Source organism: Triticum dicoccoides, chromosome 3B (genome assembly GCF_002162155.2).
Source record: "Triticum dicoccoides isolate Atlit2015 ecotype Zavitan chromosome 3B, WEW_v2.0, whole genome shotgun sequence".
Taxonomy (NCBI): Eukaryota; Viridiplantae; Streptophyta; class Magnoliopsida; order Poales; family Poaceae; genus Triticum; species Triticum dicoccoides.
The window spans coordinates 849388820-849403283 of NC_041385.1; the positions used below are offsets into that span (position 1 = coordinate 849388820).

Genomic DNA, 14464 nt, shown 5'->3' on the forward strand with positions numbered 1-14464 from the left:
TTTTAAGGAAGGCCATCATGACTAACTTTATTGATTAATGCATAAAGATACATCGTCTACGAGCTTGTTCACCAGACAATCTGGAGGCTCGTCGGTCCAACTAGAAGAAAGTTTATTACAATAACTAAAATTAGCTAGCACATGCGCCGCTTGATTTGCCGATCGAAAATAATGCTTAAAGTTGACCTTCCCAATCAAGGTAGAGACGTCCACACATTCCGCGAATATCGCTGCCGCCATGTCCCACCAAATACTCTGACCGGAGCAGCAGTTGATCACTGTTAGAGAGTCGGATTCCGCTTCAACTCGCTGGAACCCTAGGCTATTTGCCAAGTTCAGTCCGTCTCTCATCGCAATTGCCTCTGATGTCATTGCATCCGCTGCATATGGGATAAACATACATTGAGCTGCAAGGAAAATATCGCGTTCCGTAGCTCCAACTCCTTGCTCCACAAAAAAGGCCGCGTCCACATTAAGTTTGGTGACCTTTGGGTCTGGCTTCAACCATCTTGCCTCTCCTGTCGCAACTATCTTCGCCATGGCTCGTTGATAGTTGCTTGTAACTGCCAAGACCGACAAAGGCCATCTTACCATGGGCGGGCAACTCTCATTATGTTTTTTGAGCATCTACTGCTGCAATACGTGTTGCACGTACGATGCCCATCGCGCGCGTGGTGTGAGCCACGTCATCATCTCTGCGCTGGCTATCTCTGTGATGGACGGATGCGATCGAGCAGCGCCTCCAAAAGAAAACCCTAAAAAAACTGGCGCGGTTACAGATGGGATTTACTGCAGATTAGTCGCCAGGTTGTTGCAGATTCAGTCCCGTACACGCTTCCATAATTAAACTCCTCAATCGATCTCTCCTCTCCTCTTGGTGCCTCGACTCCATCCCATCTGCTTCTCTCCCATCTTCCCAACAATCACAAATTACTCGATGACCAAGATTTTCAGGTAGCGATCGATCCGTCCGACAACCGACTTACCATGCATGCAATATGAGGAGGACTAATCCTCAGCAGCTTAACAAATTTCCTTCGCGGGTGCAGCTTCTCCCGGTCGAAGCGGGCCGGTCCGGCGGCGGAGGAGGAGGCGGCGGCAATGGCGGCTGCAGGGGAGTACAGGGACCTCGAGGGCGGCGGCGGCAGCAAGGACGACCAAGGGGCGCCGGCGGGCCGTGGCGACGTCGGGCTGTTCCTCGCCGGCCTCGCGGCATACTTCGTGTCCTTCATCGGCATCTACTACATACTGCTCGGCAAATTCTACCTCCCGCCCGAGGCGGGGGCGGACGGCGGCGGGCCGGTCGTCGTCGCCGGCGCCGCCCTCCTGGCCCTCGCCGGGGCCACCGCGGGCGGCGTGATCTCCGCCTGCTACTGCTGCCGTCGCGCCTCGCCGCCAGCGGACGATGAGCCGTCGCTAGTCAGTTAGTTGATCCGGGTTACCATTCGTGTCCCTGCAGCCTCACGAACATGGATCATGGAACTGCTTCAGGATTTTACTTATTCATTTATTTCTATTTTCATGTCATCTACTCCCTCCGTCCCATAATGTACACTAGTTTAGTGTCAAAAAACGTCTTGCATTAAGGAACGGAGCGGAGGGAGTAGTAAATAGGTAATTCGCAATATTGTACCAATGCATTTGCGGCCTGGTGAAATAATTTGTCTGAGTTATATATGATTCAGTAGCACCACAAGTTTGATGAACAAGGAACCAACAGTACGAACGATTGGAAGCACACATGTCGCTTGCTGCGAATCCGCACATTATACGGTTACACAGCCACGATGATGGGAGGAAAAACCTCTGATCGCATGGATATAGCGATGATGCAACGCCGTCGGCTCATCGTCACCGCCACCGCTACCCGTGGGAGAAAGTTCGGCCAAGTTCATCTACTTTGCTATAACTAAGAGTGATGGTTCAGACCGGAAGCGGAGCCCGGTCGGTCCTTGCGGTGGCAGGAGTTAAGCCTAGGATGAAGCAGCCGGCGGTGGCAGCTGGCCATCCTCGGAGTCGTCTCGGTCCTTGCTCTCCTTCCACTTGGCCCAGCCCCACCGCGCCACGAGGAACGCTCCCAGCGCGTACACCTGCAAGAGCAACGAGGCGAATGAATGAATGATGGCTGGTTTCTCTGAGAGCAAATGACCATATACTGCAGCAATATATTCGCTGGTAGATCACAGGAAACTAGAGGCATAGGGGTTATCTGGGAGAATTTCTTGATTTATCTCAACTTAAAGACAGTAAACAGCAACTGATATGATAAGAAAACAGGAATATGCTCTGCGTCAACAAGATGAACCAAACCAGAGCTTCTTACTGAACTTAAAATCATCGCTGTCTCTGTAAGCTGACGGAGACGTAACAACAAATGATGTCTCACAGAGCCTTCAGAGATAGGTAATCGCTTCAAACCCCGGTGGCCTCAAAGGGGATCAGTTGTTACTAAACCCAGCGCCAAGTGAACATAGAATTGCTACATGCACATTATGCATGTCATGCTCGATTTTGGAAGCAGAGATGGTTCGAAAGCGACACCTATAAAGTAGTTTACATGTGTACCATATACCGAACGCCTAAAGAGAAGCCAACAGTGTAGTTTTGAAGAGCAAAACCACACAGGATACGCTGTGCTGATTAGTTATTGTGTAGCGCCATTTTCATCTAAGAAGCGCAAAACAGAGGATGTGTTGTGCTGGTTTCTCTGAAGACTAACGGGCAGAAATACGCAGTACTACTATCTAACAGGGATGAATCAATGACCACATGGTCGCATACCGCAGCGGAATATTCGCCGGCAGATCACAGGAAACTAGAGGCATATAAGTGGGTTTTCTGAAGGAATGTCCTGATTTATCTGAACCTAAGACAGTAAACACCAGCTGACAGAAAACAGTCAGATGCTCTGCATCAACTAGATGAATCAAACAAAGGCTTCTTCCTGAACTTATAACCATCATCACTGTCTCTGTAAGTGGACGAAGACATAACAAATGATGTCTCACAGAACCTTCACAGGTATGTAATCGCTTCAAACCCCACTACCCCAGTGACCTCAAAGTGGTTAGTGGTCACTAAATTGAGCGTCAAGTAAACATAGAATTTCTGCATCCACATTACACTTGCCATGCTCTGGATGGGTGTGCTGATTTCTCTGAATTTACGACAGTAACCACCAACGGACAGAAAACAGTAATATGATCTACATCATCTAGACGATGAACCAAATCAAAGCTTCTATCTAAACTTAAAATTGGCACTGTCTCTGTAAGCGGATGAATGCGTAACAAATGATGTCTCACAGCACCTTCAGAGATACGTGATTGCTTCAAACCCCAGTTGACTCCGGGCTCAAAGTGGTTAGTGGTTAATAAATTCAGCAACAAGTACATGCAAAGTTGCACTACGTGCACATATACTTGCCATGCTCTATTTTGGAAGCAGTGATGGTAGAAACTTAAAAAGCAACATGCCAGAAAGTAGTTTAGGTGTGTACCACATATCGAACACCTAAAGAGAAGCCTACAGTGAAGTTCTGAACAACCGTGATGCAAGTAGCGCAGGTCCCTCCTGATTCTGCAATCTCACAAGGTTTCTGGAAACAAGATCTCACTAATAGCAAAGACCGAGGCTTGATAGCTGATCTAGCGCATATCCATAGTGCAGTAATTTAATCACCAGGAAATCGCACGAAAATGAAGGTAGGGGTTCTCTCAAGGAATGTGTCGGTTTCTTAACACCGAGACCCAATTGACAGTACATCAACTAGACGAGAAGCAAGTCAAAGCTTCTTATTGGAGTTAAAATCATCATCGTCGCCGTGTTAAGCAGTAACACATAACATTAAATTTCCCCCCGGTGACCTTAAAAGCGGTTACTAGCTAGCTACATCAGGGAGCAGTGGGTTTTACAGGCGGAGTCATCGTGACTAATTGCTGTCGCGCCTGCTCCCGTCAACTGAATCCAGCATTATACTTTCCATGCTCGGCTCAGGGAGCAGGGATGGTAAATTCTCATGTTCTGAAGATCAAAAGCAACAAGGTGTGTGCTCAGATGGTTAGATTTTCAGTTCTAAACAACTGATAATCGGCATGTCCCCCCGATTCATACCGAACGCCAATCCAGGTAAGAATCTCCCCCCTATCCGGCTCAGTTGAGTAACCATGGAGGATTTTTGGGGGGTTTCTGGCTCGGCCGTGGGGTAATAACCGGGAATCGGGTGACGGGCGGGCGAGGGCGGCCATGTACGTACCTGCCAGAGGTTGCGGGGGGCGGCCATGTCCTCCTCCACGCCCTCGGCCGGCGGCGGCGGCAGGTCCTCCCCCTCCAGCTTAATCGGCGGCGGCTGCCTGGCCGTGTGCTGCGCGGCGGCGGGGAAGAACCGCACCGTGGACGGCGGGGCCCCGCCCCCGCCCCCGCCGTCGGCCTGCTCCGGCTTCTTCGCCTGCTCCGGCGAGCCCGCGCTCCCGGCGTTGCCCATCTCCCGCCGGCGTTCCCCAAACCCAAAGACTTTCTCTCGGCGATAGGATTCGTGCGGTGCGGTGCGGCTCGGGTCTGACCTGCGCCGGATTTAATTAAGGGGTTTATTGAGGACCAGTTTACAAAAATATTTGTGTACTACTACTACTTACATTTAAATTCAAATTCAAATAAATCTTAAAAAGTACCTACTCATAGATGTTTTACAAAAATGATATATTCGTAGGTGTACAAGCTGTGAAAAATTGAAATCCTGAATGGTGGGAGAGCTCTTTTTTGAATATTTGAGAATTAGCGTTTTTTAACTTTTAAAATTTTCTAAAAGCAGTTAACACATTCATACGGATGTATACTACGTACGTGTGTGTAAAATTTGAAGATGATATACATTACGATGAGAGCTATCCCAAAACAATCATAAATAGTGCACCAATATATCGATGGCCATGATGGCTTTCGCGGAGCACATGGGACATGTGTCTTTTTCCTTTTTCTTTTTCTCCGTGCATTGATTTGGAACTATAAAGTAGATCTTGCCCACATTAGTTTCTTTTGGAACACTAACCAAATTAGACTCTTTTGAAGGGCTAACCAAATTAGCCCACCTTAGTTTTACACAGACGATCCAACTTTATTGATCAACAAAACATAGTAATTGCACACATTAGAACAAACACGGACAACCCTCAGATAAAAACTGAATGGGAAACGCTTGGAAACATCATGCTGATAATTGGGCACAAGTCGGCCGTCTCCGCTACCGCCGGATCCAACTTTGATTAAAAGGGCGGGCAACGTATCCCTCCCGCACGTGGACAGACCGGCGGCTTGCAACATGGGATCAAGTTGCAAACACGAGACCCTCAACATGGGAGGTCTTGCGGTCCCTCTATGCTCAACAAGTGTACCTATCGGCCTGCTCAACACCCACCATTTTCCTTTCTGTTATCTCCTGTGAGATGACGAGAACAGCTCGGTTTCCTTTTCTTTTTCTCTGGGCGGCAAGTGAGATCCCCTTTCGTCTCCCACCTCTCGTCTTGACCTGCCCTTTTCGACATGGATGCACTCACCGAGAGCTCACCCAAGTTCCATGCACTCCCTCCAAGCACTGCCAACAAAAAGGCCGGGAACCAAGCACCGCACTGGTTGCTTTCTCCCGGGATCGCGACATGGTTACTGTTGTTGCAATCAGAACGTGGGTCTTGTTGCAAAGGGAGCGCTTTTGTGGTGCTCTTATCTAGCCATGGGCCGGGCCGGGCCTAAAAAAGCCCATGACAGAAAACTGAGGCTCAGGCCCTCTCAGGCCCTACCATCGGGCCTACTTTTGAAGCCCAAGCCCGACCCATCTGGTGAAAAGCCTTGAAAAGCCCTTAGGGCTTAGGGCCATGAGCCGGGCCTCTTCCTTAAAATACCAATATGCCAAGCCCAAGCCCGTCCAGGCCCTGCTGGTGGGCTCAAAACTTAGGCCCAAGCCCAGCCCACGGGCAAGCCCATCAGGCCTAGGCCCTGGATTTTAGGGCCGGGCCTGGGTGGGCCAGGACCAGCTCAGCCCATGATTGCAACATGGCCACTGTTTCAGTCACAATACTAGTCTTGTTTCAGAGGATAAAACTATTTGAGGAAGATTATTAGTCGGTGATGCCGTCATTGTACTTGCAGCCTGAAGAACCAGGTTCAAAATAATCAGGCAGAACTGTTGACCGACGCATCATTCTGACTGACTGAAGCTCACTAAAACTCTGAGATTGACTGTGCTGAAAACTAATACTGTAAACTTCCAGACCGTAATCTCACATCATCATAATCAGCTATGCCGAACAAGAATATATCTCTCTCACTAACAGCAAAAGAATAGCACGGGAGGTGCAACCAACCAACAAAATGTAACAAACACTGCCACCACAGGTATATAATAGATACTCAGATACTCAGTTCCCTTTGCCCGATATAGGGTTACACAATGACGACGAATCTAGGTAGGTAAGAAGATAGGTGGGTGGGGTGGGATCTAGAGGCGCGACAAAAACGACGACGACGACGGTTTGTTTCACTACGATATAAGTATCTGGCTTCCAAAAGATCAAGAGCCCGTCTAGCTTGAAGGCGTCGCCGTGGCCAGGCACATCTGCGTCTTGACGGCCTCCTTGTAGGTCTTGTGCTGGTAGGTCAGCGTCGTCTCCAGCAGGTCCTTGAGAGGGGTCTTGGGGTTCCACCCTGCAGTTTGGAGATCAGACATTAGGTACACTAGTATAAATCTGGAGGATAATGAAAGGCGGAACAAACACGCTGTTGCGTGGTTTCAGTGATGTACACACCTAGCTGCTTGTTGATCAGGGTCATGTCGGGGATCCTCTTGTCGCTGTCGTCGTACCCTTCCCCATAGAATTCTTTCGCGCTCACGTCGATCACAGGCTCCTCCAGCGGGGGCTCTCCTGAGACCTTAGCGTAGACCTGCAGATGAATGCAAACCAAAGATTCAGAAGAGACAGAGTAACAGAACATACAGTTGCTATTGCCGGTTGATGGCATACATACCTCTGTCATCATTTCGGCCAACTCCCTAACAGTGACTTCATTGTCAGGATTCCCAACATTGAAGATATGACCATTGGCTCGAGCAGGGTTTTCCTTTGGCACAAGAAAACAGAGATTTAAGTTCCACTGATGCAGTAAATAATGCCGAGTAACATCAGAAAAAATAGATACTCGCTCCGTCCGGAAATACTTGTCATTTAGATGCATGTATCTATATGTATTTTAGTTATAGATACATCCATTTTCATTCATTTTGATGACAAGTATTTCCGGACGGAGGGAGTAGAACATAAACAGAGCAGACATACAATCATCAAAAGAACAGCTTCAATGGCATCCTTGATGTAAACAAAAGTTCTCTGGGACTCGCCGCCATCGACAAGCTTCAGGGGCTCTCTGCGCAGGAGATTCTGCACATCCATTGCCATGGTATATCTTGTAAGAAAGATGACTGAACACAGTGCAATGAAGGTATTCAGGGATACGTTTACATACGTTGCTGAAGCAAGCCAAAACCCGAGGAACACCCTCGCTAGGACCATCAACGCCAGGAATGAAGTCCATCCTTGGCCCAATCCAATTGAAAGGTCTCACAATCGTGAATTCAAGGCCATTTTCTGCGCCTTCAGCTGGGGGAAACTCAAACATACATGGTCAGAAAAGGTTTTAAGGGTGCTACTAATGGCACAATCAACAAATTAAGTTCTCCCACTCACCAAAAACAAGCCTCTCGATAAGCTGCTTTGCGCACGCGTAGGACCATCTCTGTTTCACGATTGGACCAAAGATGCAGGGTGACTCATCTTCTGTCAGCACATAAAATTCAGCTTCCTGTTTGAAAGGTACACGGAGCATCAGCTGAACAGCCAGGTGTGATCATATGAATATGTGACTCTGACATGGGAAATACACATCACTGACGACCAAACAAATTATTGTTACTACTAGGCTGAGTATAGTATTGCTACGAAGACAAGAATCTAAAGACAAGAATAGCAAAAATCATTGTAACTTTTAAGGGTCTTCTTTAAATGATGAGACTCCAACTAAACAATTGAATAAGAAAAGGGGAGTTACTTATGGCAGCACGTTTTGTAAATTACTACATTCACTTGCAGAGCAATATGCAGTGACAGGCATAAGCATGATATAGCTTGAGCCAAAATATATATATTTCAAGCTAAGAGAGCAGACAATGTGAAATGACAGTATCCTTGCTCACAACTATTCCCTGGAAGTTGGTATAGTATGGTACTGGACAATCAACTCGGAAATATTAACAAACAAGCAACATAAGAAGAACAAACACTGAAATACACGGAACATAGCTTGAACAATTAATTATTTGTCAACCTAGAAAAGTAATACTGTCAAATGACAGCATCCTCTCATAGAGCTAGCCCTGTAAGTTACCACAAAAAGGTACTAGACAGATTAACCAATGTGCAACTTAAGACAGACCATCGCTAAAATGTAAAATCAATGTATGCAATCAAACTCTATTCTTCCTTTAAAGTCAAGACATGCCATAACCTTCACACCAAACAACCATTGCAAGACATTATCCCAGTGTCAACCAACAACCAACAAGGATTCAATTAGAATAATTCCACTCCTAACCAACACCAAATCCAGGCCAACCGTTTATTTAAGGACTGTACTAAAAGAACAGGACAATGACAGGTGAATATCAAATACAGGACAATTTAAGGACTGTACCATACAAAGGTACTCCCTCCGTTTCTTCAAAGTAAGTTTGACCAAGTTTATACAAAATAGTATTGACATTCACCATACGAATTAAATATCGTTAGATCCATCATGAAATATACTTTCATATTATATTTATTTAGTGCTGTAGATGTTGACATTTTTTAATATAAATTTGGTCAAAGTTTACTTAGTGACTTCGAACAAATCTAATGTGCGGAGTAAAAAGAAAGGGAGGGAATACTAGACATATCAACCAATGAGCAACTCCTCTTCAGACCGACCATCGCTAAAATGTAAAATCAGCGTATGCAGTCAAACTCTGCTCTTCCTTAAAGCCAAGCCACTCCATAAGCTTCAGGCCAAACCACCATTACAAGACATTATCCCAGTGTCATCCAACAACCAACAAGGCCTCAACTAGAATAATTCCACTCCCAACCAACACCTGATCTAGGCCAACCTTTTATTTAAGGACTCTACTACAAAGGACAGAATAATTACAGGTGAACATCAATCACAATCTAGCAACGTGCACCAAATCCAATCAATTCCACCCCAGTCAAACCAGATCAAGCCCGTTTGTTTATTCAACCAACCGAAAAAGGTACCGCATTATCCACTGATGTCACTTGGGGAGTGACACACACAGACGCATACAGATAGTGTGAGCACTGAGCAAGGGAAGGGGATGGGGATGTCATGTTCAGTTCATCACCTTGCGGAGGGGGTGGTCCTTGGGGAGGAAGCTGCCGATGGTCTTGCCGTAGACCTCGCACGTGGAGAAGTGGATCAGGCGCTTGCTGTTCTCCGAGCAGTACTTGACCTGCGCACGCCGACATTCAGACATTCAGACATTCTTTGCTTGGCAACGCCGAAAGCGCCGAGGAATATAATCTTGGGTGGGATGATGGGTGGAGGTGAGCACGTACCACGGGGAGCGCGTCGATGAAGTTGCTGTAGATGGTGTCGAGCGGGCGCGTGTTGTAGTCCGCCGGCGTGCAGATCGCCGCCAGGTTTATCGTCTTCGCGGAGCAGATCCAGCCACCGACACGCAGAAACGAAATCGTCAGCGGTTTTTCCAGAAATTAATTCAGGGAACGCCAACTGTTTTCTTTTCAAGCGACGAACTCGCTACTTGCAACTGAATCAAGAAACTGAATCCCAGGAAAATCGTTCCATTTTTCGCGGACTAATCCGCCCGCCATTAGAGGGCGGGAGGGAGGGGGGAGGGGCGTACCAGATCGGCCATCTTGATGAGGCCCTCGAGGCGGGAGTCGTTCTTGATGTTGAGGCGGTGGAAGGCGATGCGGCCGGCGAGGTGGGGCGGGGGCGGGTCGACGAGGTGGCGGATCTTGTCGCAGTAGACGTCGACGGCGAGGACGGTGTGCGGGGTCTCGGCCATGAGCTTCTCGCAGAGGTGCGAGCCGATGAAGCCGCCGGCGCCGATCACGCAGATGGTCAGCGGCGCCACGGCGCCGCCGTCCAGATCCGTCCTGCCCCCGCTCGCCATGCTCAACCTCTCTCCCCCGGCGGTCGCGCGGCGCGGTCGGTGGTGGACGGACGGTCGGATCCGGGGCGGGGAGCGGGGGGAATGCGCGCGGGGATCGGGTCTGGTTGGGTTTGGGCTGGGATTATCTATCCGGCGGCGATGTCGGTGGGGAACTGGCGATGGTACGGCGTCGATGGGGTGGCGGTATTTAAGGGATTGGGGCGAGAGTGGAGTGGCCGAAGGAAGGAAGGAATGGGGTTTCTCGGGGTGGGTGGGCCCCACCGGCCAGATCGAGATCCGCTGCCCTGTGGGCCCGGCCTCCCCCCCTTCTCTCTAGATTGGCCCCTCTCACTCTTTCTTCACCAGATGTTTCTTAAGTTCTCCTCTTTGGATACCTTTTCTTCCTTGATGATTATGCTTGTGGGTTGATTTGATTTGGTTGTAAAGCATGTGTCAGACGCGTTGGTTGTTTTCTACCTTCTGTTTCTCTCAAACGATGCTCGTGCGTGTCTCAACTCAAGAGGATGCGAACCAACCCGTGGTTGGATGGTCAAAGGGACAATGGTATCCCCAGCCCATCAGGATTCAAATCCTGGTGCTCACATTATTCCTGCATTTATTTCGCGATGCGCTTTCAATGGGTGCCGGCTCAGTCTCTTGAAGGTGCTCGTAGAGGTAGGGTGTGCGTGTGTGCAGTGTGCGTTCATAGGGGTGAGTGGGGGCGGCGAGGTGGTGGAGACGGATGGATGGGGTTGGGTAAGACCGGTGGTTGCACAGGAGGTCGTTTGGATATGAGGAGGGAGAAGGTTGGAGGAAGCAAATGAATTGCGGATGGTTGGATTTTGATCTTACAGACAGAAATGAAGTGGCTGATGTGAATCATTTTTTCAGTTAACCGACGCATATCCGGTCCCAAATTTGTAGTTGTATACGGACCTCCACGTCTATGCTAAGGTTCTATTGGTGTATCCGAGCAAACTATCATTCCCTACGTGAGGCCATTCGAGTGAAAGCCGTGATTTGGAACTGTCCCCTACAAAAACCTCTCCCAACGAGCGTTCAAAAAGTGTCATGCTAAAGCAGATGTATTTTACATGCTTGTATACAGATTTATCATGTTGTAAAGAAAAAAATGCCATGATAGAAGAAAGTGTAGAAATTTGCCATGCCGCGTTTTCGGAGATTTGTCACGATGCGATATGGAGAATTACCCGGCCGAAAAAAGAAATTTCCAACTTTTTCATGATTTGCGATGTTGGAAAAGGAAAATGGCATGCTACATCAAAGGGAACTAGGGAAAATTATCATGTATCCTGAATGTGTTTGTTCGGATTATCATCCTAAGTTTTAGTGTCGTCATCTCGTAGTTTGCTCGGAGGGGTGCGTGGGAGCTGCCACGTATTTTACTTTGAGATTCTTTTTTCTTAGAGGAATTTACTTTGAGATTCATACAAGGAAATTAAATGTGTCACATCGCGTTCGCTTGAAAAAAACCATAGAGTTGAAGTCGGATTGTTAATATTTAAGTTATATCCATTTGTGTGGCTCAATAGAAGGCACACGCGTTATGCCAATTCTCCCCATCTTTCTCATTCTTGACGTGCCATCAGCCACCAACCATCTCACTCAATGTGACATTTCTTGTTCATCGCCACGCCGCCTTGAATTCCCGACGCCATTCACCATGGAGGCCCTCTTGCTCCTCCGGTGGAGCCGCGGAGAAGAAGGCACTCTTTGATTCGATTTGGCTGGACCGGGTTATAGTTCGAGCGGCCATCATCCAGCCAGTACGGGGAGAAAATTACCATGATATCAATCTCAGGGGCGGCCCTCGTGTATGGCCAGAGAGGTAACAACCTTGGGGCCCCATGATCTTATTGGCATGCATGTATGCCATAGCACAGTAAAAAATAGATATGGAAAATAAGATAGGCTGGCCAAATTGTTGATTGCTAGTGCTAGGAAACAGAAGCGTCGCACCCCGCACACTTCATTCGTGAATTCAGGATCGCTTCATCGCTCTAGCTGCCTGCAACCTCCGTCTACCGATTCTCCTCTGGTTGTGTGCCGCACTGCCGCCGTTCACTGCCTGGCCGAGGCGCTGAGCGACCGGCGGCCACTCAGTCACTCATGTTCGGCCATCAGTGAGACCGTGACCATGAGTTCGTCATCAAGTACGTGTTCATCCATCCCCAATTTCAGTGTACTGAGTACATGATTAGGGTTCTCATGTACAAATTTCTAATTCTATGTATTCCCTTTTCTTGATCCAAATTTCTAATGTCTAATTTGTAGCTCAAGGTATTCCTTTTTTCTTGACAATCTCTACAAATTTATAATTCTATGCAGTACATATCTTGGACAATGTTGATCTTCATATTGATGACTTTGCATCAACAAACGCCAAAGAAACTTTTTTGTGAAGCATTATTGTTGTTGATGGAGTCATTTGAACTTGGATCTTATTTAAGATAATCATGTTAGTTTCATTTGCTATCTTTTCAGTGTCTCTGTCGTAATATGGCACTGGCCAACAATTATTGCTAGACATCTCAAACTAAAGATTTATGGTTGAAAGTTTACTCTTAGTATTATGCGAATGAAGTTCAATATATATTTGTTTATGTAGAAATACACATACATACAACCGATTTAAATAGTCCGAGGGCTTAGGGGCCCGTGTCATCGAGTTCGCCCTAGGGTGTTCCAACAGGTAGAGCCGGCCCCGATCAATCTTACTCCAGGTCCATCCAAAACTAATTAAACGAAAACAAGAGAATCTAACCCAACTTGTGGCTAGCACATGTGCACCCCCATGAAACCAGCTCCTCGAGCAATGCAGTCAGTCTCCGATTCTTTCCTTGTGGGGATTAGTTTAGTTTCTGATATTGCCTCGTGTCCATGAATGCCATGCGTAGTCGGCAAACCAAACATCCATTTGCAAGTACAAAATATTTGATCATGTATCGAGGGGCTTGGAAAACAAGACCCTACTTATGCCAAAACAAGATCCTACTTACTAATTTACTGATGATTGTACCTTGGTCGATATTCAAAGGTAAGTGATTCCAATCCGCTGACCGGTCAGCGCCTCGCGCTGATCGCCTCCTTGCGCCGCACGCCCGTCATTTTAATATGATGATGAAATCTGTTAGAGAATTTGAGACAAAATTATCACTGGCTAATTCGTTGTTGTTTTTCGCGGGGCATTGGTTAGCAGCAAGTAGTTCTATTAGGCCGGTGCAATCGGAGAAAAGACACTTTCCTTTTCTTTTTTGAAGTGTCTCGGGGAAAGTTCTTTCCCCCTATAAACCTTGCAGTTTATGAAAGAACCCCAATATTGCGATGATGTTCCCTTAGTGGGGTCACCGAGCCAATTATCGTTCCCTCCGGGAGACCATCCGAGCGACACCGCAATCTGGGAGTGCCCCTTCAACAAAGCCTTCCCAACAAGCGCTCGAGAATTACCATGCTAAGACGAATATATTTTTCATGCTATTATATAAAGATTTGCCACATTGTGAAGAAAAAATTACCATGACGGCGTAAAGATCGTTAGTAATGACCTGTCATGATGTAACAGAGTAATTTTCATGCGTCTTAGGGAATTGCCATGATGCATAATGGATAATTGACAAATATATTAAATAAAAAGTTCCAATTTGTTTAGGATTCACAACGTTGGCAAAGAAAATTACAATGCTACATCAAAGGGATCTGGTTAAAGAAAGTTGCTCTAAAAATAGAACTTGCCATCCGCTTAGGTGTTCGCCCATATTGTCATCCTGAGTGAACCGTCTAATGTCGTCAGCTCATAGTTTGCTTAGAGGAGTGCATGGCAGTAGCGCATGGCGATCGCCACATGTATTGCTTTGATATTTGTACATGAGAATTAAGCGTGTCACAACACGCTCGCTCAACTAAACAACCTTTGAGCTGATGTCAGATCGCTAACGTTTTAAGTAATATAAACCACTTTTGCAGCTCAATGAAATGCGGACGCACTAAGACAATCTTCTCACTTTCTCCCCCCCTCGATGTGCCATCAGCTGCCAGCTATCTCACTCGACGTGACATTCCTTATTCATGGTCACTGACCACCCTGTTGCATATTTTCTTGAGGGGGGCATGCTTGACCCAGCGAAAAAAAAATGAAAATTCATAAATATTCTGAATTTCTTGAAGACTAAAACAAGAACGAACCTTCAAATGAGCGAATCGTAATAAAAAGATGTTGGGAGGGGG

General features: G+C 47.1%; 2 protein-coding genes across 2 annotated transcripts; both read right to left on the bottom strand.

Moving 5' to 3' along the window:
* Window positions 1–1640: 1640 nt before the first annotated feature.
* On the bottom strand, window positions 1641–4561 carry LOC119278912. The gene is made up of 2 exons (XM_037560289.1): window positions 4256–4561; window positions 1641–2090 (listed from the first exon to the last, which is right to left on the bottom strand). The coding sequence occupies exons 1-2, from the start codon at window positions 4481–4483 to the stop codon at window positions 1974–1976; spliced, it is 345 nt and encodes a 114-aa protein (XP_037416186.1). The 5' UTR covers window positions 4484–4561; the 3' UTR covers window positions 1641–1973.
* A 1716-nt stretch (window positions 4562–6277) lies between these two features.
* LOC119278913 (UDP-D-apiose/UDP-D-xylose synthase-like) lies at window positions 6278–10429 on the bottom strand. Its single transcript, XM_037560290.1, has 9 exons — window positions 9968–10429; window positions 9660–9752; window positions 9446–9553; window positions 7734–7848; window positions 7513–7646; window positions 7326–7427; window positions 7018–7110; window positions 6798–6933; window positions 6278–6696 (listed from the first exon to the last, which is right to left on the bottom strand). Exons 1-9 carry the CDS (start codon window positions 10238–10240, stop codon window positions 6575–6577), a joined length of 1176 nt encoding a protein of 391 aa, XP_037416187.1. The 5' UTR covers window positions 10241–10429; the 3' UTR covers window positions 6278–6574.
* Between the last annotated feature and the right edge of the window lie 4035 nt (window positions 10430–14464).

Excerpts from the sequence above, each read along its gene's own strand:
- LOC119278912 (XM_037560289.1), bottom strand. The coding sequence starts at position 4,483 with ATGGGCAACGCCGGGAGCGCGGGCTCGCCGGAGCAGGCGAAGAAGCCG. Across the intron at positions 2,091-4,255 it reads CCCCCCGCAACCTCTGGCAG|GTGTACGCGCTGGGAGCGTT; the intron begins GTACGTACATGG and ends TTGCTCTTGCAG.
- LOC119278913 (XM_037560290.1), bottom strand. The coding sequence starts at position 10,240 with ATGGCGAGCGGGGGCAGGACGGATCTGGACGGCGGCGCCGTGGCGCCG. Across the intron at positions 9,554-9,659 it reads TCATCGACGCGCTCCCCGTG|GTCAAGTACTGCTCGGAGAA; the intron begins GTACGTGCTCAC and ends CGGCGTGCGCAG. Across the intron at positions 7,428-7,512 it reads TTTTGGCTTGCTTCAGCAAC|AATCTCCTGCGCAGAGAGCC; the intron begins GTATGTAAACGT and ends ATGGATGTGCAG.